The sequence below is a fragment of the Hyposmocoma kahamanoa genome, unplaced genomic scaffold (genome assembly GCF_003589595.1).
Source record: "Hyposmocoma kahamanoa isolate Upper Pololo Valley unplaced genomic scaffold, ASM358959v1 100021, whole genome shotgun sequence".
In the NCBI taxonomy this organism is placed as follows: Eukaryota; Metazoa; Arthropoda; class Insecta; order Lepidoptera; family Cosmopterigidae; genus Hyposmocoma; species Hyposmocoma kahamanoa.
The window spans coordinates 8,805,551-8,832,511 of NW_020653200.1; the positions used below are offsets into that span (position 1 = coordinate 8,805,551).

Sequence of the window (26,961 nt, forward strand, 5' to 3'; positions counted from 1 at the left end):
AAAAATAAATAATTTTGTAACCTATATAAAATTTTGTAAATACATTGAAATAAATGCGATCAATTTCTATAACCATATTTGTGAAATAAAAGAGTTGATTTAATAAATGAGACCAATATAATAATTAATAACAAATAAATTGTATTATGTATCTACTTCTTTGAGAAAAGTTCGTTAAATGATTTAGTCAAAATATTAATAGCATAGAGTATTATAGAACTCATTATTTGACCGTATAATAAATCAATTTATTGTTTTCATATTAAAATGCGTTTTGTGAGAGGTTGTTTCAAGTTTAATATAAATAATAATAATATTTAAAAAATTTAATAGTAAATAACTACAATAATTTACTTTCAACCAAGTAGCATTTACAAGATTAAAAAAAAAAAAATAATTTCTACTCTTTTTAAGTTGGTGTATTAGAAATCAAAGATAAAAGTGTACCCATGACTATATAAATAAATTTAGAATTGTGCAAAGTGTAAAAGTATACAAAATTTTATCTAAGTCACGAATATAATCAAGTCTTGTCCTAAAATACATGATGTTCAAATCAGCGCGACACAGATATTTCAATTGGACTAATTGGCCTAACTAAACCGAACCACACCGAAACTAAATAATTAATCATTCCGGTTTAATTAGACGTAGATCGTATTAGAGCTAATTCATTTATATTTATAATTAATTTAGCTATTTTAACTAATCGACTGCGTAATTCGAGAGCTGTCTTTGTAGTCCACTGAGGTAATTTTAACACGTGATTTTAATCAGGTTGTCATAAACGAGTATTTTTAATTTGACTAATAAGGTGATTGAATTACGCACAGGTCGATTGTAATCGCAAAATATTCGATACGGTCATCCGACATTTAGCCGCTCTAAATATCGGATGACCGTATCAAATGTTTTGTGGCGACTTTTAGCATAAGGTAGGAAGTTTTAAGGGTGTTTTACTATGCACACTAGGAAACTTTTATTAAAGCGTCACTTCACTCTTCAATCGCGACAACCACATCACCAATCTTAGATATGATTTAGTCAGTTCTGTTTGTAAAAAAAATATATTCAATGCACAAAACTAGGCTTAGTCGGTACGCGTGCCTTTAAAACAGGGTCGCGGGGTAATATTTTTTTTCCTGAACGGACTATATCACGCTTTTTTATCTTAGACACGCAATGTTAATCAATTCTGATAAAATATATGTGGGGCATAATAACATCGTTTCAAAATATCCGAGTCAACATTTTGTTATTTTTCATTTAATTTGTTATTTAACTGATATCATTAAGAAATTACAAATTCTGCAGAATTCCCTGTTCGTCAACAGTCGTTACATGCCACAAAGATTTGGTCTTTATGACAGAACTAACAGTGCCCAGAGCGCAGTATGCAGAGTACATAGTAGTTTGCGAGAATAGTGAAACAAGGATGAAGTTAAATGAGATCCATCACAGTCAATGACTTCATTGAGTACAGTCAGTTTCAAAACTATCTAAGCGATCAAACAAAAAATATGTACGATATATTGACCACTTGGCTGTGTACGTATTTTTAAGTAATGTGACTGCTTCGTTTATATTGATGTCATGATTTTGAAGTCAAAGCCTTCAGAAAATGTTTTAATAAAAAAAAGCCAGTGTATGAAGTTCAAATAGTAAGATAAAAAGCTAAACAGGCTAACAATTAAACTTCATAAAACCAACTAAGAATATGAATATAGAACAGTGTTATATTCTTAAGGCACAGTCTTTTAAGGCCTATTAAAAAAGTTCGACAAATTTTTAACGCCTCGCGACTGAATTAGCCTTTTAACCCTTAAGTTTTGAGTCATACGACAAAAACTGAAGATTAATTTGAGTCACAGTCTTTTAGCGCCAGGTATAATAAACCTAAGTCATTACTTAAAAAACTTATGTGAGCATGCCTGAGCATAAAAGGACTGGCGCCTTATAGTCTCCGGAGCAGCGACTCATGAGTCGTCGGGACCTTAACATCTACATTATTTACATTTAGGGAATTAAAATATAAGTAAGAATAATCACTTTATCTATTTACCTTTGTTTTCTAGTTTGGGGTAGTTTTTGTTGGGGCTTAAGGAAAGGTCAGTGGATTGGAATTCACTGAAACCGTGCTGGTCGAGAATATCTATTTTCAGTATGACATGTACTCGTTACTCTCGAATTTTTGTAGTACATACATCAATAGGCTGAATACACATAGTTTTTTTTTTATAAACTTCGGGTTCAATAAGACATAAAAAAAGGTATAACTCCATTGCATTATAGCTTAAGAACATGAGATGTTTTTGAATATCATGCACGGTAAAGGCCTACTCGACTTCTCAAATTATTAGCATAACCACCGAGTCTTATCTATAAAACTCGAACCTCCAGTCCTAATTTTTGAGTTAAGTCCTGTAAAGTGAAGTCGAGTCTTTTTAATAGACCTTAAAAGACTGAGTATCTTTCATCACTAGCATGGGACAGCACACGTTCCATGTCCATGTCCCTTACACCCAGTGTAACTGATATCCAGCTGTAAAAAGAACATGAAATAACTCCGCGCAATTTGATGGGAGATTGAGATTGTGATGTGTGAGATTATTAAAAAAGACTTAATTGGCATCACCAATGGTTATAGCTGTTTTGTCTCACTTGTTAAGGTACTAAGCTACGTTCAATTGTGTTGAAGGAGACGTTATTTCAGTAGGAAGTCATATTCAGGGTTGTTGCAAATATCAGTAACGTTTATTTTACTTCAGTTTTATACTTCATAATTTCGTCAAACCCCGTGTCGCGGCAATTTTTTCGATAGAAAATTACATTCCGTGTTAGCTAGCAACCGAAACATTGGTAATTATTTACCAATGGTAATGTATCTGATTATCCGACCACTAAGTATATACCGAACACACAACTTTAGCAAAAATTAATATTTTAAAGTAGGAGAAAAAAAAATTGCTTTGTCATTTTTTTTGTGAAAGCTGTTTATCGTGGGCTCATCTGATATGTTTTTCTGATAATCTATTAAAAGCCCATCAAAATTGCTGTAGTTAAATCACGTTTCTAAACATTTTTTTATGACTAAAATTCATTAAAGCATAACATCAAGACTTATTGTATTAAGTAATTAATTAACAAGCAATCTTAAGTACTTATTCACACATGCGGTAATACATAACGTTGTATGAGTAACGTGAGGTGTAAAATTGTCTAACGGTAAGTACATACTGTACTTGCACGTCACAAATGTCATTGTACAATATATTGACATTTTAGCTTAGACTATATATAAAGCGGCTAATATCCTACGCACAAGTTTATTTAAGTATAAAATGATTGCCATCAAATCCACACACGCTATATACATTTTATATAAATTATTGAAATGTTGTTACACAGCAGATAACAAAATTAGTCCTTCCTCCTTGGAAATTGATATGAAACTTGCATTAATATCACATTAAAAATTTCCAATTTCAGAGTAACATGTAAACAACCATAATTGGCAGGTCAAAAAAATCCACCCTGATCAGATTATGTTACATTGTAATATAGGCAAAGAAAAACGCTTATCCAAATTGGCAAATGTAATAAAATGTGACTAACTTTTTTCCACACCTCATAAAATTGTAAAAAAATCACAGCAGAGAGATTGCCGTAGGTAATTGAATATATGGATTTTACTTATATATTAATTCCTGTGTATTGGCAAGGCGTGTGCCTCAGAATTTATTACGTACTTGTTTAAATCGATCAGGTATCGGTCTTCACTGAAGAGTAAGTACAGATACTTAAGTGTTTCTGACAGGAAGAAAGACTCCATCATGTCTTTGTAAACTGGTCGTTCCACCTTCACGTTTGCCAGAGATGTGTAACCGTTCGTCACTTTTGCATATTTCTCGAGACTCTGAAACGAAAGTGCATCATATGAGTACATGCAACTTTTATACAGCATTCGTAATGTAGAGAATTGCTTAGTTTGAGAGCACTAATTGTTCTAGTTTGGCACATTATTTTTAATATTTAACTTCCTTATGAAAATAATAACTCGTACGCTCATAGCCCCGCAATAGGGAAACCATGTAAAGCGGGTGCCATGGACACACACATAGACAACCACAAATTACACTCAAATTCACGACAAAACCAAAATGTAGGCCATACAAATATTTATCCCGGCCCGGGAATTGAACCCAGGACCTCTGCCTGGCAATCCAAAGCATGGCAACCGTCCGGCCACGGAGGCAGTTTTGTACAGAGTTCTTAGATTTTCGCGATTGTTACACATAGGAAATTAAACATTTTTTTCAGATATAATCGCGTATGGATCTAAAGTCAACCAATCATGACTTTACCAACCTAGTCTTCCGTGACCATGAGACTTGTAAAGGGCCCGAAACGTTGGTTGATTTGAAAAAAACAAATATACTACTATTCACTTCCCTATGAAAACTTACTATTGTGATAGCGTCGCACTTATTTTTATTGGAATAATAAACCTTCCTATGTAAAAAATGTTGTGTTTAACTCTGCCTTCAAAAAATATGAGCAGCAGTGTGTGGAACAAAAGGACCTATAGATGTCACAGCGGTGCAGGACCTGCACTACTAGAATTACTTTCAGTAAATACGATGAAAATATTGTTACCTGGTATATTTGCCAACCCCAGTCTTGGTACGTGACGTTGCCTGTAATCTGATACATGTACCACAGACTCTCGACGAATTCTGGCCGCAGCAAGCTGTGAGAATCCGCTATCTTTGTGTACATGTCGTTTGTCGCACTGGCCTGTAATATTCAAGTCGATTGTTACATTAATCATGAAAATTGACATTCAAATTTCTTACGATATTTGACGGATTCTAAATTTTTTTGCTGAAATGTGTTAGAATTCTAATAATTTGTGTACAAAATGGGTGGATAATTCAACAGTTAACTAACCGTAATTGTCAACTCTTCGTGCAAAATAAGACACACCAATCATTGTGGTTAGTTCAGAGCCACCATTGAAACTGCAGCACGCCTTATAGTTCAAGTCGACAATGCATCTTAACTATTAGGCGTTAACTAATATGCTGCTAGCTTTTGATGATATAATAATTGTCTAATCTTAAAGAATGGACTTCACCGACCGACACAGTAGGTCAATTACACATTTTTATTAATTTGTACTAGAATGTATAACAGGAAAATGATAGAAATATGTAAAGATTAAATGTAAACGAATGATTGTTTAGCAGTTTAATAGTAAAACAATGTTTTAACTGCAATATTTATTTTAATGAATATCATGGTAGTAAAACCATGATAATATAAAATAAATATTGCAATTAATAAAGCGACATGTCTGGTCAGCCTATGGTAGCTGTAAAGGTTACTGGGTGAGTGAAGAAAAACTTTCATAGATTTCTCATAGGTGGAGCTACGGCAAAAAAGACGTTAAAATAAAAACAAAGATCTGCAAAAATCACATAGCGAAATTCGTAAGGTCTGCTGACTCGTTCCGTAGCTCAGTTAGGGAAGTCATACCACCGGTACAGCAAGGTCGCTGGTTCGAGTTCAGCTAGATCAAAGGAATTTTTCCTTGTGTTTGTTCTATCGATTGTAGTATCAATAATAACAAAATACTTAACGTTTCTTTTTGACTGACTCTGTTTCAGTGAGTTCATTAAAAACTGAACCAAACACGTTACTACACAGTAAACAAGGCAAATATATTGCAAAGTAGTACATTAGTAGCTGTCAGTTTACTGTCTCTAATAAAAAAATCCAAATTTTACCAGCCTTTATTAGATTGTAAAATCGCGGACAATAAAATCGGGCAGCTAACAAAGTAGGGTTAACTGCAAAATATAAATTAACATAAGTAATATAATAATGAACCAAGGATTTTGAAATTATATGTACAAAGCACCAACGTAACGTATTAACGTTTTGACATACATAGACGGAATATACCTTCTGGGGTACATATTTACCGAACGTCAGTTCGTCAGGTTACATATCAGATAACACTATTTTATGCACTGCTCCCAATAAAAATGTGGAACAAACGTCACAGGTTTAAAAAATTCAATAAAGCCCCGAAGAAACACAATTTTCTAATTTGCCCGATTTAAATGCCCGTAGGATTAGTTTTACATTAACACAAAATTATCATTTACCTCGTTGTCATAAAGATCTGAAGATTCTTTATCATTTGGCTGCAAGTAAATCATAATAAAAAGAAATAAATGTTAAATGAAAAAAAAAATGCGTTACTCACTAAAGGTCGATCCCACTATAATTAACGATATGCAAGTAGACTGTCAGAAGACTAATATGTGTGTACATTCAATGTGTACAATGTGTACAAAATCAATTTGTGTGTACATTTCGTAAAAGAATGTGAGAGAGTTAAAACGAGACTCGAACATATCTGCACTTTAATGACGCAAAATAGTGCAGATAAAATTTATTAAGGTCCAATTTGAAATCTCATTAGGGTAACGAGTGTCATTGAACGTTCGCTTTTAAAACATTGAAAACTTAATAAGATACGAACCATATTGAAATGCGTGATCTCAGGTGCCAAGAAAGTGGGATGCGCGGCGTAGGTGAGGTAACAGGTGTAGAGCAACTCCTCTGCCATAGTCATGTGCCAGTCTGGTAGTCCGTTGGCATGGCCAAGGGCAAGCGTACCAGGTAGGAAACATACTAGATGGTCCATCTTAGGGTTAAACGCCTGAAATTCAAATTGAGGTACTCGTTATCTATACTTATAGACTTTATAGATAGTTTAGAAAACTGTCAGCTTCAATCGAGATCAAAAAATTAGTATCTACCATTTTTGAAAAATCCACGTAATAAAATTAATCCGTCCACATTAAAATTTTCGTGCTCTAACGTTCTTATATATCGTAAGCAACAGTAACCCACAACAGAATCTCGAAAAAAAAAATACCATGAAGACTCAATATAGAGGTACGACGTAATTTGTAAGGTATTTAGTATTTTCTCAGGTGTGTGGATTTTGCACATATATGTTTTTCATTTACTGAAAGTCAAACATATACTTACATATGTACATATAGGCTCATGAAAACTAGACAAATTCAGATATATATATGCTAATAAATAAAGGTAACAGACAATATAGTTCCAATGGCCTCAGGGTATTGGACTAAAATCCATTTAGTTAATGTTGAATTTCCCGAGAAGATAATAGCAAAGAGTGGGTACAATACACACCTCTGAGCCAGCTGACAATTCACCGATGAACAAATATTTATTAGGTGACGATCTCTTAGCTAGAAACTGTCTTATACCCTCCACAGCTGCCATGTAGTCTTCTAATAAGCTGAAATTAAAACAACCATGTTATCAACTTGTTAAAATTTTAAAAATTGTAATAGGTTTATTTGAGTTCCATAGATACTGTATGGACGAATATTTCAATGCTAGTAAGTAATTTGACATTACAAATATACGCGGTCAGCCGTGACCATAGGACCTGTAAAGGACCCGAAACGTTTAGTTAGTTTAAAAAACAAATATAAAAGATTTAAATCCGAAAAAATAGTTTCATTTTCCTAAGTTTATTTGACGTGAAATACAATACAAGAAAAATAAAACGCAAATTTATGTTATAGCCGGTAATGGTCAAGAATACACATAATATTGTTGAACACCACATGTGTGTTCTTCTTTTGGCACACTCAGAACTTAATTATATAATATAATAATTAAATCAAGTAGGAACTACACAACGCAAGGAAAGGCGCATTCATAATGTTATTGATTTACAAATTTAAATTTCATACAGTTATTTGATTTAAATTATAAAGCAGTAGCATTACGAATAAGAGTTTTGTTCCTGCTGGAACGAAATGGAAATTTTATTGACTCCCTTCATTCTTTTAGTTTCTATTTTCTTCTACAATGACACCCAAGAACTAACATCCTATCCAAGATATTACGGTCTAAACCTTCTTAAGACAATACAATAAAACGAAAGGCACTACATTCTACAAGCAATTTTTGATTCCATTCCATCGAACTAAGATTTTTTTCCTCAGTATTCGATCTTTGTATTAAAATCACAGTTCCGTTGATTTGATCTGTGATTAAAAGAACGCCGACAGTGTTTATTATAACAAAACTCGCTAAAAGTGTTTTCAAACTGATTTACTTAATTATACTGCCCTCGGAACGGAAAAAGGCACAACTGCTATGTAAAGTACGAATAGTTGTGCCTTTTTTCGTTACCAGGGCAGTATATATTACAATAAGAATAATAAATTGTAGCAAACTTTAGTAATTTTGTAAAAAAGGATGGCGAAAGCTGCCATGATAACGACGAATAGCCGTATATGGACTTTGCTGGTATAATTTTGCGTTTTAGTTTATGCCTAGTTATCAATATATTTTTGTATATTTTTAGTTGTCGGGAATAAAAAAATGGCAAAAAACATTGTATTTTAGAATAGATGCAAGAACATAACGCAATTGATTCAGTTCGACCATAGATTAAGTAACGTTCGTATACGTACGTTTCATTTTAAACATTATTGATGTTTACCTACCTGAAGTACTGGTTATTTTATAGTACACACATAAAACATTATAGCTGTAAAATACTTAATGAAATAATCGATTAAACAGTAATGACATAAAACAAAAAATAAAACACAATGTGACAAAAGTATTTAGACAATATTTAAATGAGAGACAATGAAAGTTGCAAAGGAACGTTTTGACAAGAGACCTCTTGCGAAAGTCAATGTCACATTGACATTTAAAATAGTGTGACAATTTGAGGCAGATTTCTGCCATTTGGGCAGATTTGATTTTTATTATTTTCATTGCTGCAGAACATGATAAGTTGTATTAAATGTGGCAGTTTGGCAGATTTGGGAATATTCGGGAGTTCTTTATTGTTTTTGGGAACAAACTGAAAACTTTTTGTTTTCTGCTACTACGAACAAATACCTGAAGCGAAATACAGGACAATGTTACAAATATAACCTATATCAACTTTATAACCCCAGCTTCTACAGGTTGTACTCAATTAGCTTTTTTAATTCTTTGATAATGAATAACAAGTATTGATAGGTGCACGTCGTCAAAAACACGGGGTCACAAAATACACGAGATGTCGCCATCATTTTTGTTTTATTCATAGACATTTCATTTTCAGTATATTGTACATTGTAAAAAATATACAAATATTGATAATTTAATTTGTAATAAAGTTTTACGACTACACATAACATTGCACTGTAACGTAAAGTTTGGATCGTAAAATAGCAATTATTTTCAAGGGCTTTACTAACAAGGTCCGGATTATTTTATACGCTATGTATATTATATTGTTCGCGGTTATTTATTAAAATACATACATTGTCTTTTTGCTGTTTGTTTATAATTCTCCTGTTAAACAAGTTTTTATCTCAGAGCATTTTAAAACTTGAAGTTTTATGAAAGCAAATAAAGAGTTTTATAAATTGTGCGCATGTGTCGGTAGCATCGAGTATAACCATAAATAAAATAATAATAAAAATATAATATAACCAGAAATAGAGACGAAATAAGGGCCGTCCATACCTGGCAACTCATCAGGTAAATGGATCTTATATCACTTTTAAATATCAACTCTCGTTTGCGCTGAAATCACAAATTAGAAAACTGAAATAGTACAGCGCCAACAACTGACATGTGTACGTCTCCGTATATTCCAAAAATATTATATCCCTAACAATGGGGGCTGTTCCATTCGGTGGTGTGGGAAAAACAGCAAAACATCTAATTACAAAACAAAGGAATCACATTTCATCGGTAATTAAATATGTAACTTTGCAATTTTCGTCCACTATAGCAAAGCTCTAGTAAAACTGGTCGATTTGAAGTGAAACAATTGACGACACCAGTCAATTGTTTCGAAATTGGGCTGGCCAATCGAAGCGCAGTTGTCACTGTAATGATATGGCAGAGTAGTTTTCAAACAAATTAAATGATATTTCGTCTCTATGTGTTATATACTCGTTGGTCGATAGCCTAATTTTTTTTTTAATAACGCACACACTCAACGTAGTCACGCACTTGAGAACTGTTTCGTGGTTGCTAATGGTATATTAATAGTTAGCCCATAATATCTGCTTTCCGTATCATAACTAACGTAGTCAACATTTTAGCGAAATTGAGTTATTAACATATCTGGAATAAGCGAAACGAGATCTACGACCCTCTATAAGCGCTTTTCTTTTTATCTAATTTATTTTCAATTTTATTGTTAAGCGAAATCAGCGTCATTGACATTTCAAATAAAAAAACTGTAGACGCTAATATGTCGAAAGTTACCACAATATAAATGCGTTTTGTTATGACACGGAAGGCAGATATAGTCCTACTGCTGAGCACAGGCTTCCTCTCACAATAAGAGCGCTTCGACTGTAGTTCCCACGCGCGCCCAATGCTGATGGGGAATTGCACACGCTTAATTAAATTTCTAGATGTGTGCAAGTTTCCTCACGATGTTTTTCTTCATCAAATTATAGTATTTTCAAAGTGGTACGGAATTTTATAAAATATATACTTTATTCAAAATATATATTACGTAATGCAAGAAACACAACGAGAACTTTCTTACATGTTTTAGTTTAAAAATAATTTAGATTTGCTTTTCGACATATTAAAAAAAACATACTTTGATATTCAAGCAATACAAAAATCAAGCAATGACGCACAGCGCTTTGCATTCACTAAACAGCCAATACACGTTTATGTCAATATTTAACCAGCCGTTCAAATATACATCATATTGAAACCAATAATGTCATTAAACGAAAAAGAACACTTTCGGGAAATGGCCATTAAAATCTCTGAAATGTAAATTTAAAAACTGAGTTTTCAATGTGTGCTATACATATCATTTATCTAGTCGCATGTACGACACATGAAATCGACACAATACCTAAAATTAAAAACTAAAACAGTGTATATTAAGTGGACATCGTTACATATCAAAATATGAAATATTTCCTCGCATAAACGTAATAATACAATAACAATTTAAATTATTACGAACACTTAGTTTCCATTAATCAATAAATATAATTCGTAGCTTTGGTAGAATAAAGCCACATGTACGTCATAAGTCAAAAGTACTTTTATCCCATGAGAATCATGAAGAGAATACAAAGAAACAAATTATGTATATGTGAATTTTTATAACTCTCCTATTTGAGCATAAAAAAGTTATCGACTAATTTCTTTCGTAGAATCTTCAAACCAATTTCCTGAAAGATTGTCATTTTGCAGATGTGGCCTTATTACACCAAGGGTGCGAATTGAGAACTTCAAATTCGTAACTAAGCGTTTGTGGTCACCAGCCAAAATTCTTAAACGTACTTACAACGTTTGAGAAAAACCAAACAAAATTGAACACTTACTAGTTGATAGTTTTTCCGGTCTGAAGCCATTGCTTGAGTAAGTATTCGTAATAGCTGTCTCCACGTGCGCCAATTGTTATCGTAGCATGGGGCAAAAAGTGTCCTGTGTTCGGGTTAATGAAAATTGGCACCAGACCATGCTTCTTCGGCAGTGCGTGTATTTTTTCGGACACTGCGGAGGCTGCCATCTAAAAACCGAAAATTTAAAATATCACCTTACGCTTTCACAGTAACGGAAACGCTTCAAGATTAGACAAGCTCTACGATAACATGACTTAACTTTATATACTTTAAAGGTCGTGGGTTGATACAGATTGGTTGATAGTCTTTATTAAGTATACAGTAAATAGTTAAATTACCTCAAACTGAGGGTCTTTAGTGGCTCTCGAAAGTTCTCGGAACTCAAGCTGAACTGTGGAGACTTCAGCCGTTGTGCTGTAATGTGACCATTCGGGAGGGTGTGCGGTTCCCATGCCTAAGTTCACGTCGGAATACGGAATGCCCGACGGTGAGTGGAAAGCTGGCATTAATCTTTCCCCTAAGTCCCTCTGTAATGAAAGTTGAATATAAAGAAAGAACCTTTATTTGATCTCAGAATAAAAAGTCCCATTATGTTTACATGACAAAAACATAGTAATTCACAGAAAGGTTACAAGAAATTTCAAATGATACAAATATCTAGAAAATTGTAAAAAAAAAATTATTTTTTATTATATACACGAATTTATAAGTACACTAACTTGTGTGGAACAGCTGCGCCCATTTAATGTATCGAAACATTTTTGTTAATTTTTTTTGGGAAAACAGGGGCTTTATTGACATGTAATACGTAGGCCGCTGCTTCGAGCTGATATCGTTCATGGGCCCAAATAATATTTCTGAAACTCACCGCTTTATCGAGAAACATTTCGTCGCCAGTAAAGTGGTAATTGGTGAGCAAAGCTCCTAGCACTCTGATGGTCACCTCGAAAAAATTAACGTCCTTGTTCTTAGTGAAAACTAATTCTTCCTTTACCCATTTTTTACCTTCTTCATATTCTACAGAGCAAAAAAAATATAGTTGTGATTTTTTAAGTTGTTGGTGGTTAACATTCCTAATTTCAAAATATTGTTAGAGAATATTACCTTCATGAAGACCCATAATATAAGCAGTATCAATACTGTCGACTATCGTGAGACCTAGGGAGAACCAATCGGAGATCATTCCCGAGACAGGTTTCACATTATCATGGCCCCAAGCATGTTCTTTGTAGCCCTTCCAAGCATGTTTAAAGCTTTGTACCACCGCGTACTGACGCCAGGTAGATGGTCCTGAAAATTGCATACTTTATATAGCTTTTTGGTCTTATACACACATCAAGTGTCCAGGGATCAATCATATATGAATTCTCATATGTATTTGATCCGTAGACAGTTTTGAGCACTGTATTTTATTGAACATCACGATGTTTTACTACCATGATATTCATATATTTTTTGTGAAAAGACTCCACTAGTTTTTTTAATAATTATTGACACAAGATCGAATATAATCACGTTGTGGCAACAGACACTGGTTCGAGCCCAGTCGGAGTGAAGGCATTTTTGTTATTGTTATTCGTTATTTCTTTTGTCGCTGTCCGATAAAAATGGTTCATAAAACTTTAAAGCCTTTTACAGACAGATTGCATTGGTATATTATATTGGACAATGTTGGGTATGGAAACAGATAGTGTTCTAATATTTAAGTATAGTCCCTGAACACAATTACGTTGCAATAAAAGTCTTGGAATGGCAAGGATTACAATTTGTAAATACATAACTCCAGCACGTACTTTTTTTTTTTTTTTTTTTTTATATATACCTGACAGGCAAATGACTCCACTCCACGTACTTATTTATGTTATGATATGACATTATTATTTAATTATATAATTTTTTTTTAACAAAATAAAACTTTATGTGTACATTTATGTGATGATAGCAATAAATCGTAATAGATATATTAAAGTTGCTTGTTTAAAATTAACCTGGATAAGCGTAACAAAATTACTCCAATCTTAGGTATGTATTAAGTACCTACCTTATTATAAGAATGTGTTATCTTATCAAAATATCAGACAAAAAATGTTTAAAAATGTTTTGCTTACTTAAAAAACCTCCTGCAATCAACAAACGAAGTGTTAAAATTTGCACGTTACTTTCTCGATCAGCAAATTAATAAGAATTTACAATGGTTAAGACAAACGAAAAGTGTACAGGTTTTTTTGTAATCGTTTAGTCAAAAACTACAAAATTTAAAATCTATATTGTTAAGACAGGTTAACCATTGATATTTTGTATTAGTAAGTTATGTAAAAAAAATACTCAGAAATTGGTTTTTACCGCTGAATAGTGGCCGCTTCTCGTTTTCTTCTAAATTCACAGATACTTTATTGCGTAGAGCAGATACCTTCAGATTCGCTTCGTTGACTAGAGACAAATTATTTGAAGATGCCTGTAACAATATCTACATGAGGACCAAAAATCAAACCGCGTAACGCTGAAACCTATTCCCTTAACGCCGACACCCGTTTACCGAAACGATGTAATATGCAATTCATTACATTCACCAATTTTGAGGGTCATTTATTCCATTACATTAGAAGATTAAATAGAATAATACGACTGTACATGCCGTTGTGAACCTAAACGGTGTACAAGTAGCACTGTGAGAAACTGACAATGTGAAGCACGAAGCTTCATTCGCGTCACGCATCTTGTAATTTAATCGAGTATTACTTATTGGACAGTCATTGTTTCGGACGGTGAACGAGAGACAGGGCCAGGTCCCATGGTCATGGCGAGATAATAAAGTCACCAACCAGTTACGACTAATATCAATGCAAACCACCAAAGTCTAAGCTATAGTTACATAAGTTAGTACCGTGACTATCGGACCTGTAAACTGCCGTCCACTAGCTAAAACGCGGGTAATGGTGAAATATCAGTTATAAATAGTAAAGATAGAGCACAAAATTCTCTTTTAAAAATTGTTAAACCACACAACACACTACACGGTTAAAGTTACGCAGTAAATATTAGAACGTGTTCGACTTATCGGAACTTACCCTAACGATACATAGCTGAAATATCATTAAACAATTTCAATATTCTAAAACTGGGCTACGGTGTTTTATATCTCAAAAAAAAATATTTTGACACTTAGCCGCGTTTAAGTTTGCGAATGGCAGTAAAGAGGTTGGAGGCGTGGGTTAGTTGGAAAAAAAAGAGAGAAAAATATGTTCATTTCCAATACTTTTTAATTTTGCATTGAGTTTGTCGTCGATTATTGTAAGATATAAGAAGAAGCCTATTGACACGGCTTATTTGATACGCGCCGAGGACATAGACGACGACAACGTATTGCATACGTTCACAAATTCAGAGGCGCCTTAAACGCGCGTGATCTGCTTGTATACGCGCTGCAAAAAACACACTGAAGTCACGCGTAACTATCGCGCATTTTAAAAAGTGGTAGTTTTAATTTCAGTTAATTTTGGAGACAAAGCAACTAAAAAATATAAAAGCGCGCACACTGCGTCTTTTTAAACATATACTAAAACAGATTTAAGAGAAATCACTTAGGTACTGTACTAAATTATTACTATTCGTTTTTTGGGTGTTTATTTAGCATGCATTGTATTAGACACGAAGTGTGGAAAGGATAAAAAATTACAGCAAAAGTTGTCTTCAACATGAAATTGTAAGTGTAAACTCCAGTGGAGTATATAAGCTTCTTGCTTGCAACGCTATATTTGCGCGTGTTTGAATCGAACGTGCGTAAAAAGCGAACGAGATTCGAACGCGCTTCTCGTGTATCACGTTTTACGCGCGTTTAAATCGATACAAACGCAACATTTTGCTTTTTGAGCCTCTACGGCGCCGTAAACGCGCGTTCGTGAAATAAGCATCGTCGACGCGTATAAAATACTCTGTGTGCATAGGCTCTAAGATGAAGACATTTGTTTGAATTCAGTGATATTAAGACTCATACAGTTTATAAATAGTGCAATGTTTAATACTTTCAACCCAATCAAATAAACAATTATAGGTGCAATTGTTTTTACTACCTACTGTTGATACCAAACAAAGTGGTCTCGTAATTTGACAACGTGGAAGTTAATTAGGTATACTTTAAAATTACTCATTATGTGTATCGATATAGGGTGCTACGTAGTTGACTGCAATCTTGAATCAGATTGCAATATTATTTCTAAAAATCACCTTTTGCATAGATGCTTCATTAACTAATGATGTGCTAAAATTAAAAAAATGCTTTTCCTCTTCATATTCAGTTTGTGCTAGCAAAGAAACTGTTTAAATATTTGGCGTCGACTACCTAGTAACTCGTATACCACGAGTCGATTATAGAAAATGTTTTTAACACTACAATCATACGGGGTGAATAAAACCTAGGGTTGAATAGAAACTAACAAGCAACGCGAATACCTTATGTAAAGTTACTAGTATTAAACAGTTTAAACAAAACGTTAGGATAGGTAGAGCCTGATTTAACTTATTTTTTATTTTGATAAAAATAACTTTAAAAAGTCAGTTCTGACGTTATCATTTCAGAAGCTAAAAGTAATTTGCCAGTCTTTAAAACATTTTCAGTTTATTCCAATTCACTTGCGAGGTTCTATTCAACACTTGATGGCATCTTATCATAAATTATGATTGTGAATATATAACCAAGGTTAAGTCTACATAATGGTTTATCACGCATGCATGCATTACCTACTACTATATCAATATTATACAGCTAAATCAAGTTATGACAAAGAATACAAGATAAACATAACGCTGCAATACGTACGTACTCCGGGCGAAGTTTAAAAAACTATGAACAAAATTAAACTTCGTTGATGAAATAACATTCATAGGTCCCTACCGCAATTCAAGGCTCCTGCATGTCACTAAGTGATAACTAGGTAATCTAATCGGTAGTTGTTAAACACCGCAGCAGCCGTACGGTTTCAAATGAGAGGTTGATTAGATAAGTTCTATTACACGAATTGACGCATCCATTGATGGTGATCACATACATTTCATTTTAGCACTGTACGTATAGTACATGATATATGTATATAAGATGTATTATAAAAACGACACGTATATGTAAAACATGCAAGGGAGCATTTGTTTTTAAAATAGAAATAAAAAATTGGTACGGTTGCCCGTGGATGCATATTGTAGTTTTGTCGACAACGATCAGCACGTTGCGAGCAAACTCTGTATTATTAGCCAACTCTGTATAATTTTATATGAACGTTCGAGGCTGTCGTGTCGAGGTGGCTTAGAGGGTCAATGCGCCTTAATTGACAAGAACTATAATAGTCAGTAGGTATGTCACGCAAGTCTTATTTAATAAAGGTGACAAAATACCTACGGCACCGGCTGTGACAATAACGTAATGATCAGAATCACAGTTTATCAGTAGTAGTTTAATATCAAAATCCATAAACAAAATAATTATATTAAACGTGTCGGACAATGTGACAACATTATTAAGGGGATTGCTTGACAAGGCCACGCGGCCGCATTCGTCTATGATAATATCATTGCAGTTTCCATCTGCCATGAAGCGAGCGTGTGTGGGCGAGATATCACTCGATTGGAAGCATCCGCGCCCTATTTTTAGGTTTCGTAATCTAATGTTCATTCAAGAAAGATGCTAGTTGTGTGGACGGATAAATCTTTTCAATGTAATGAATACAGTAGGTACTTTTCCTGCGAGCATGGTAGTTAAAATATGTTAAAAAGGTTCTTGGTCGAAAATTATGGGTTATATACACCTAAGTCCTGTATTTTTTTAAATATAAATTTCAACAGGAAACTCACGAACCCAAAAGAAACTTTATAGATCGTATGCATACAATTTTATTGAGCTTTATTTGATTAATTAAATACCATATTAATAAGATTAAAATATATTAGCTCGTAGCGCGGTCGATCTCTCTTTGAAAAGACTTGCCTGACAATCCGACAAATATATAACTGACAAATAAAATACATTTTCACTTTTATTTTAATATCATAGCACGATTGATCGCGATATCATTTACTAAATTTATATTCCGTGATTAAAATGTACAGCAGGTACGTTAAGAAAAAAATACATTTATAAGGTAAGTTACTCTATGGCATTTTACATTTACGTGTCGCTGCTTATTTCTTTCATGTCACTTGGAAAAATGCTATCAGGAATTATTATTCGTTAAGAATCCATCAGTCATCCATCAAAATGTTAGTTACTATGAAGCTCAATATAAATAAGCTTAAAAGAATATTAAAAAAATAACCGAAGGGATAATAGGTATAAGTACGTAAAAATGAGTAAATCACACTTACCAGACCCAGCGGCAACTTAACATTAGTTTTCCTAGTATTCCCACGCATTGTATTACTAAATATTGTCGGATACAAGAATACTAATATCGCTGCAAAAACAATTAAGAGCCCGTATATTATTGATCTTTGCAGTCGTGATAGGCGATTCCATCTCTGTGGAGAAAGAAAAACGATGAATCAAAAGAAGCATTTTCCATCAACACATTTTAATTGCTAGTGTTGCAAACTAAGTGCGCCTTTAAATTAGACGTTTATATGCGTATGTGTGGCGCCATTATTAATTTTCAATACAATATTAATATCCACTTGCACTAAACTGACTATTTGCACTAGACTAAAATGTCTTAAACCTATGCTTACAATGCAAAAGACACTCTGAATGCATGGTGTTAAATGTCTTATCAATTTAAGCATAAACCAATGCTGTACTTGTGACTGATATACTTAAATTTAGTACAAGTGGACATTAGTAGGGCAGCTGCAGCGCCACCCGCGCCTCTCTTTTGCAGACGAGATATTGTATGAAAATTAGTAGTAGCACAGCTGCAGCTCCACAGATGCGCCACTGTAGCGCTTCCACAAGCGTTCTAATATACGTTAGAAAGGAAGCTGCTTGTGTTCTGACGTAACCCTTGATCGCTTTCTATAACAAATACTGATGATCCATCATTGTGTATTTATTGTGTAATTATTAAGATCATCCGATCTTAATAATTACTACAGAGCACAACACTATTTATATGTATGATATTAACCATTGGCAAGACGTTCAGAGTATGGATATCTGTGTTAGCACAACCATTCATGGTGTAGATATTATGCTTCATAGTTGTAGCAACTTCAATTGCAGTAAAGTTTTCGACCGTGTCTTCCTGCCTAATGTATACCATACTTCCAGCGAACTAATTATAATGAGAGCTGCCTGCTCAGTAAGTACTGTTGTACTTATATACTCGAAAATAAAAACAACTGATTACAATCGTTTTTACTTTCAAGAATACGAAAAATTAAACATGTCTTTCTTCTAAAATATGAAAGTAATAAAAACACAATAGATAACAAAGAGTTCGTTCATACACTTCCATTTTACTAAAATCACAAAGACTTTTGTTTCATTACAATCGATTTCAATAAGGTTCGCTGATAGTAGCATGTTTACAAATACATGGGTAGGTATTATTATATTTAGTGGTGGACTTTTAAATAGAGTCAGACAGTCAAGCTGCCCGCCACTCTTGGCTTCAGTCTCCCCAAACATCGAGGATTATGGAAAACTGAGCATCTATCCCAGTATAAGATTCGCCTCTTAAAACTGATTGCTCATGGAACCCTGTGGTTTAAATAAGCACATGTCCAACCTCAAACCAAAAGACATCAGAGACACTGTAACATTGACTTACAAATAAATGGACGACGGGTCTAATACAAAAACCAACAAAAAATATCCCAAGTCAACCTATTTAAACGTAGTGACATGTAAAGGAATATGAAAAAGCTAAAACGTTGAATTTAAATTGTAATGTCATCGCAGTACTGTCTAATTTTGCTTGCTTCGCTGTCAGTCGAAAAACGAAGACTAAAGCGTGAATGACGCTCTGTATACGATTTTAACGCCCTATAAGTTCGGACACTTTTTAGCGCGGACCCGACGTCCATATAATTGTAAGTCAATGCACTGTAACGAAAAAATCTACAAGCTAACCTAAGCCACCATTGCCATTTAATGGCCATAATGAAATTCACGCCTACCTAGATATCCAAACGGAAAAAGGTATCTGACCTAAGAAAATTCTATACTTCAGTAATTCTATTATCATTGGCTCCGAGATGTAATTAGTGGTGATCACAATAGATGAAATTGCTAGCAGGCCCTGAAAATGCCACGTTAACATTGATAATCTTAAAAGCGCAGGATTACCCATCTATTAATTGAATTTGTATAAAGTAATCTGTAATATTGTGTGAAACAAGGAATGGAGTTACAGTATTGAAGTAGGCAAGTCAAAGGAACTTAAAATTGTCAACTTTCTTTTAAATTTTTTTTATACTCCCAAGTGACAGGACGAAGAAGTCATGTGCCTGGTGGTAAGCGAGACACCTATCTGTAACAGTTGCAGTGCCACTTAGATCTTTAAATCGCAAAGATCTTAGGGGCACTGCCACTGCACCCATCGCCCAGAGACATAAGTTGACAAGACCCATGTTACAGGCACATAACCATGTAATAAAAGTATAAGTCACAACAGTAGTGCGATTCACGTAAGTTCAAGCTATCAAAATGTCATTGAAATTACGTCGTTTGATCGAAGTTCTATCCAAAATGGGCATTCACTTATCACTTCAACAAACCTTGATATGAGTAGAATCGAAATGTAACGACTAATGACGACATCTGTGATTGTGAAATTTAACGTTTAGTTGTCGAAAGTCTATTGAAAGAAATGTCAAAATTTTTGTACAATACGTATGACTTGTCGTTTAGAGTCGATTTAAGTTCAATTCATATACCAGAATATGCTTTAACGACATTTGGATTGAACGACTATAAAATTGGACTCGTTGATGTTCACTGTCACACATGAATACGGAAAACAAGTTCAACAACTAAATCGTTACAATGTCGTAATGGTTTGATTACTTGACAGTTGCTGGAAACAAATGAGTTGGCAAGCTCTATGGTTGACGATGAACGTCTGGGTTGATTGAGTCATTTAAAAAAGTCAAGGAATTTAGAAAATTAAAACAGTAGAACACAACTGGATGGGTTATGACTAAGGAAGTAAAGTATTACAGGACTCTTTATTCCAAAGTACATTCAAAAAATATAGTTAAGATTATGGTTTAAGGGGTGACTGCTACAAAAAAGAGATGGATACAAAATAATAAAAAAAATAAAAAATAATTAATATTCCCAACCAAAAGTTTACTCTACTTGCAGAGGCCAAAACAGTTGTTTTCAAATGATAATAAATGATTTCAATCGCAAAGATACCCATCTGAAACCGTTAATCTAACATAGATTTAGGTATGTATATTTAATAAGAATTTTTATCATAAATTCCCCTGATGATTAGTGTTGTGATTTATAATTATCTTAATTAAACTGTACAATAATCAGATTATTTAAAAAAAATCTATTAAAGACACATTTGGTGACAATAATATCATTGCTTGTACTGTACATTTTGCAAAATGACTAAACCTTAGCATTGTCCCATAAAATATTTTTAATTATATGTGTAACCAGAATAAATGAAATTTTAAGTATTTATTCTCGCTCTATAAGGTATAAGTATAATGTTCTATTCCATTTGCAGAAACTAATCTGCTAAACACTAATTATATAAGTTTTTAATATAGGTATATAGATATAAATTATAACATATATATGGTAAATTATATAAAATAAATATAATTTACCACATTTTCCCTCATCCATACATCCATATTAAAACAACAACTTAAGTTAGAAGCAATGGCTCTAACAATTTTGGTACTGTAGCATCCTAGATTAACATGACATCAGCAACGCGCAGCTTGTTTTGATCCAATATTAAATGATGGGGCACTATGGAAGTCCAACAACTTACCCTAATAATTTTCCTATGAGTGATGCTTTGGCCATTGTCCGTAATAAATATTGCCGTATCTGTCTGGGGAGTCCATTTGGTTGTAGTCACTGCTGCCTGATTTTCATCAAAATTTATCTGGGTCTCTGTGTTTGGTTCTCCCATTTTGAATTTAGAGTGTTATAATTTTATGTCATTTTACCTGTTAAAAATTAATAATAATAGTTTATTTCTTTAACTGTTTATATTTTACAATCATAGTATCAGGAGTCCTTTTAAGCACAGCAATGCCTGTGATAGGAGAATAATATTTTCAACCACTTAAAAAAGATTTATCTCAGAAGTATTTCAGCTTGGTAATGAAAAAAAAACTATATTTTGCAATTCCCTTATTACTCGTTAGCATTATTAACCTAGCATAATACTTATTTATTTGAATGTATTGTATAATAATGTTAATATTTTCTATTCAGATGCAACACTGCCCAGCATATATATGTACATATTTAAATGTTGTACAAAACCATAATAGATGTGAATATATTTGTTTAGGATCTGGGTGGTATAACAGCGACAGTCAAACTTAACTATCATATTTTATGTGAATGTTTTATCTTATGTACAAAAAAGATTATTTTAAACAGATTGCATTTACCTAATAAATTACCATGCATCTTTTTACTTCTAATGCCCCGTCTAAGGTGTGATTTATCTGTATTCCTCTCGGGCCTCCACGTCTGCAAAGAAAAGTAGGTACGCAACGCATATTCGCAAGGGCTTCATCATGAATTTTCAGCAGCATTTGGAAAGAAAATGTCAACGCCAATATAATAGTGTAGTAATACTTTAATTCACATACATTTATCAACACTTAATTCCTCCCGTACCATAAAATTTTTATTCGTTAGTTGGAAAATTTCTGTAATAGCACTATTCACAGGAATTTTGATAGTAGATTGAAAACCCATGAGGAAAATTAAACTAAAACGTCAGTGCGCTTTGGCAGCTGTCATATGTTTTTTTTGTACTGTTTTTTCCGTTGGAAAAGGCAAAGGCACTAATGTGCCATATCGCCAAGACTGAGTATTTTTTTTTAATTAATAGTTTTAGCTTGGATACAAGTCATTTGAGCCATGACTTCGTTTAATTATCGGGATCTTCAATAATATCTGCCATTGTAGTTCTAAATTCTAATATATTATGTTTTCACCTTCTCTTAAATAAGTTAGTTCACTTATTTGTCAATATTTATGTTTTACTTTCACTTAAATCACATTATCTTCTATCACTTTGATCAATAACTTTAAATTCGTAATTAGTGGAATTTTCAAGATATAGTGTTTTGTAATTTGGTTTAAAATAACGATATACTAATATATATATACCAGAGTCCTTGACATATTTTGTTTGAAAGTCATACACCCATCTCTGACACGTTGACTGTGCCGTTTATCACGGAAACCAGGTCGACTTGGATGTTGTATGTTGCGCTGGGCCGCTAAAGTGGCCCGCGAGGGCTACGTATGAGGCTTGTGACTTTAAATGTAGGAAAGAGTTCGTCAGTCGGTTGGTAATTACTTTGGTTTCAATGGTGATGTTTTTCGTTAGGTTTATTTGGGTGGGTGGGAGTCAGGTAGTTGGTATAATCGCGTCAAGACGTAACCTTTTATACTTCACAATAAACTACTCGTATATTAATAGTGGCGAAGATTCAGTAAAGTCAATTTTTATGGCGGCCATCTTGGATTTGCCATTTTGGAAAATCGAAATTAGTATGGCGGCCATTTTGTTTTTCGAATTTTAAATTTTTTTCACTTCCGGTAGAAACTGCCCAGGTTGTGGATGAACATTTGTTTGGAGACTTTGAGCCAAGACGTATACATTGGCCAGGCAGCTGTGGTCTTACCTGATGCGGAGCATATTTTGAAGATTTCGATACTTTTTCATATTCATTAAGTCCGTCCGACTATAATTACTCTACATCATTTCTACCCACCCGCCTGTATTCTGGAAGAAAAATGACGCCAAAGAGCAGACAATTCACATGTATGGCGGCCATCTTCGCGGGCCGCGAGGGCTTTCTTTATATTTTGTGGCAAATTGGGAGTTGAACTTTATATTTCAGTAGAATCCTCTTTAGTTAAGTTAGAGTGGGAGTGATCTGCGACGATTCAGAAAAGTCAATTATTTATGGCGGCCATCTTAGAAAATGGCGGAATCCAAATTATATATATAGTTTTTGCAGGGCGTTGATCACTCGTTCACATTTCCCACATTCAGGTCTTCTCATATTTGATTCTTTGCCTTGGAGCCTATCCGTGTACAACGGCATAAATATCTTTTTTTACCCATATCGGGAAGTATGCGTTCTATTATTCTAAGTGACTCAGAATTTGTAGCTTTATAAATATAATAATAAGTCCTAACTTTCTTCATCACTATTTCTTTCTTCGTTTTTTCTTCATAATATATTTAAAATAAAAATAATCCTTGTAAAAACTATACTCGTAACTTTAAAAACTCGCCATTCTTCGCTGTCATCTGTGAGGTACCGACCTCACTAGATCTGTACCTTGTACGTCCGCAATAACAGTACTATTCGGAACAACGAATCAGTGATCTGAGAAACTAACACAAACTAATATTATAAATGCGAACTAATATTAAAACTGATATTATAAATGCGTCTATCTGTTACGTTTTCATGCCTAAATTGATGAATTTTGATATATTGGTCGATGGGACCTAGGAGGAGGACATAAATTAGTTTTGGTCACAAAAATAAACCTCAAAGGGGGTAAGATAGGGTTTGAAAGTTTATATCGATGCCGGAAAGCGATCTTGGCGTATCTCGAAAAATAGGACTTTACACCAGGGCCGATTCGAGAAACTATTTCAAAAAATTATTTCTCTTTAATTTGAATAAGTAGAAAGCCATTTTTTAGGGATGATGTATATAACTAGACTTTAAAATTGACTTTCTACTAATTCAAATTAAAGTAAATATTTTTTTTAAATAGTCATTCGGCCCTGGCTTAAAGTTCTATTTTTCGAGATACGACAAGATCGCTTTCGGCGTTAGTTCTCCATATTATGGAGAACCAAACATTTCTACATTAGTAGTATGTACAGTAGGCTGCTCGAAGTACTTATTCTATGCAAATGAAGTCGCGGGCACTAGCTAGATAATTGTTTTCTCGTGACTAACCCAGGCAAGAAAAGTGTAACAGAAAGATAGGGTCGTCTCATGAACTTAAATATCGTGTAATAAGTCAAAGCAACTTGCCATGTACCTGTCACCATCTTTGTATCTTGACAGATATACTGAATATACGACCGAAAATGTAGGCAGGAGGCTTGGCATCCTTTCCAGGATGAAACTTTAGGTTCTTCACACCGAGACAGTAGCATCGGCTGCACAAAGCACAAGTCCGTTCGCATAAATAAAGTACTGGCTACCGTATACAACAATATTTTCCATTATTTTCTTTAAAATTCATAAATTAGAGATCGTTCTGCAACAAATTACGTCGGTTTTAACCTTTTTATATAGGGGTGAGGGGGTAAGATACGAAAGAACATTGATATAGCAATAGAACAGACGTAGAAATGCAGTTAATGCAATTGATTATAAATAACGCCGTTAAGGATCCATACCAGCTGACTCATTCGGGTCAAGTTAACGTAAATAGTTAGTAAGCACGTCATAATCTACTTTAATGCCTAAGTACTTGCAATATCAGATATTATTGTTGCCTGAAGTAGTAGTAAAAGTATCGTTTGAGGTGGTATTACCGTATTACCAGTATTAACCATAAAGGTGGATTCACAATGCAAACATTCTGGCAATAAATTGCCGCAATTCATCGCGTTGCGCGATATGATCTTGAGTTGACCAATCAGGCGCTGCGACGCTTTTAACGCGTGATGCAATTTAACAGCTTGTTTCAGGTAAGCTTTTTATCGCAAAACGCGGCAATACGAGCAACAACGAACTGTCACTGTCGTTTTTATGGCAGGATACTATTTCGTTATATATTGAAATGTTTTTTGGGTATGGAATTTTAAGTTTCATAAGTGGGTTTACTGGATACTGAATTCTAGCTGCCTAGTATAAAAATAAATTGACGGTGAGTGCTTTGTACTGTAAAAATCAGTATTTTTATGATTTTAAGATTTTTTATTTGTTTATTTTATTTTATAAGTTTATTTATTTGTTTTGTTTATTTCAGACAATCAACGGCGTTTCTTAAATAATATTAAACAAAATAAATTATATTTGTTTGTAAGACCAATAACAGATCACCCCGTGCTATTTAGAAGGTAGTCGGTAAAAAGAATTTAAACATAAAAAAGTAGCAATAGTTATCCACTAAGAAAACCCAAATAGGTATTTTAAATTTAAGTAGTAGACATAATATGGTGTATAGTTAGCTGGTTTGTTGAATTAAAATAGGGAATCTGCAAACGATGAGGCATGTTTATAACTAACGTCCTCCTTATTATTATTAACCTATAAACTAAACTTTTGTAAAGGTTAGTAAACTAGTATTACTAACCTATAAACACTCCAACAAAACTCACAAACTTCAAAAATACGAGGTCTCTCAACAACTATTGTGAATTTGCGATCAAATCGCACTTCGCTATTGCCACCGCAATGCGTTAAATTGCCGCAATTCTATTGTGCCTCATTTCTGTATTATGCACCTTAACATCGCCACACCATACACTACTAGGAATGAGAACTTATTTTCAATTGATTCAGTGTTCCATCCCCAAAGATTCAGTGTAATTCACTAGGCATTGCTTTTCCAAGAACTTCACACGATCCATCTTATTTGCAAAGAACATTAAATCACACTTATTACCGTACAATTAATATGTATCAATGGTGACAGACGGTGACGTGTACCAAAAGTTAATGTAAAAGAATTCAACGTATTGATTTAATACATAGGGCGCACTATAAGTTTCCGGAACTGGCCACTTACATAAACCATATTTAAAAAGTAATTACAACATTTGAAAATGGAACTCTTTAGCTGTAGAATACAGTTTGTTTCATCTGACTGTCACTTGTTTTTACATTGTGGTGTCATTTTAAGAATTGATTGTCTACATCACCATGGCTTTAACCATAGATATAAATGGCTTTAACTCATGAAAATTTTCATAGTGTGATTTTCTATGACTTTAAATGTAACAAAACTGCTCAGCGGAGCTTCGCTCGGCTTCAAACTGCTTTTGGCGGTGAAGCACCATGCAAGACAACTATATTTATAGCTGGTTTACAGAATTCAAACGCGGTCGTGTGTATCTCAGTGACGAATTTCGTGATGGTCGCCCGTCCACTACTGTGTAAAACAAAATCATCGATGCTGTGCGCCGTATGATCAAAATAGACAGGCATGTGATATACCATGAGATTCGGGCATCTTTAAGCATAGGCATGAATCAAATACAATCAATACTACACAAACATTTGGGTGTGAAAAAGCTGTGCTCTCGGTTGATCCCACACAATTTGATTGAGGGTCAAAAAACTGATCGCGTCACTTGGTACAATGCCATGCTTACCA

At 33.8% G+C, this 26,961-nt stretch overlaps 1 protein-coding gene across 7 annotated transcripts; it reads right to left on the reverse strand.

The window, feature by feature from the left end:
* Positions 1-414: 414 nt before the first annotated feature.
* On the reverse strand, positions 415-22,248 carry LOC113234612 (endoplasmic reticulum mannosyl-oligosaccharide 1,2-alpha-mannosidase). 7 transcript variants are annotated; one of them, XM_026469997.1, is made up of 15 exons: positions 22,035-22,246; positions 21,401-21,581; positions 17,811-17,963; positions 16,276-16,299; positions 13,803-13,914; positions 13,568-13,579; positions 12,564-12,749; positions 12,328-12,476; positions 11,798-11,986; positions 11,439-11,626; positions 7,240-7,348; positions 6,554-6,733; positions 6,174-6,212; positions 4,657-4,797; positions 415-3,916 (listed from the first exon to the last, which is right to left on the reverse strand). In XM_026469997.1, the coding sequence occupies exons 2-15, from the start codon at positions 21,542-21,544 to the stop codon at positions 3,701-3,703; spliced, it is 1,842 nt and encodes a 613-aa protein (XP_026325782.1). In that variant the 5' UTR covers positions 21,545-21,581; positions 22,035-22,246; the 3' UTR covers positions 415-3,700. The 7 variants fall into 7 exon arrangements, with proteins under 7 accessions (XP_026325782.1, XP_026326184.1, XP_026325954.1 ...); XM_026470399.1 differs by lacking the exon at positions 4,657-4,797 and having other exon boundaries at positions 415-2,111; positions 6,192-6,212; positions 22,035-22,247; XM_026470169.1 differs by lacking the exon at positions 16,276-16,299 and having other exon boundaries at positions 22,035-22,244.
* Positions 22,249-26,961: the final 4,713 nt, after the last annotated feature.

Excerpts from the sequence above, each read along its gene's own strand:
- LOC113234612 (XM_026469997.1), bottom strand. The coding sequence starts at position 21,544 with ATGGGAGAACCAAACACAGAGACCCAGATAAATTTTGATGAAAATCAG. Across the intron at positions 13,915-16,275 it reads TTAAACTTCGCCCGGAGTAC|GCATCTTCAAATAATTTGTC; the intron begins GTACGTATTGCA and ends ATATTGTTACAG. Across the intron at positions 11,987-12,327 it reads AAATGTTTCTCGATAAAGCG|AGGGACTTAGGGGAAAGATT; the intron begins GTGAGTTTCAGA and ends CTTTCATTACAG.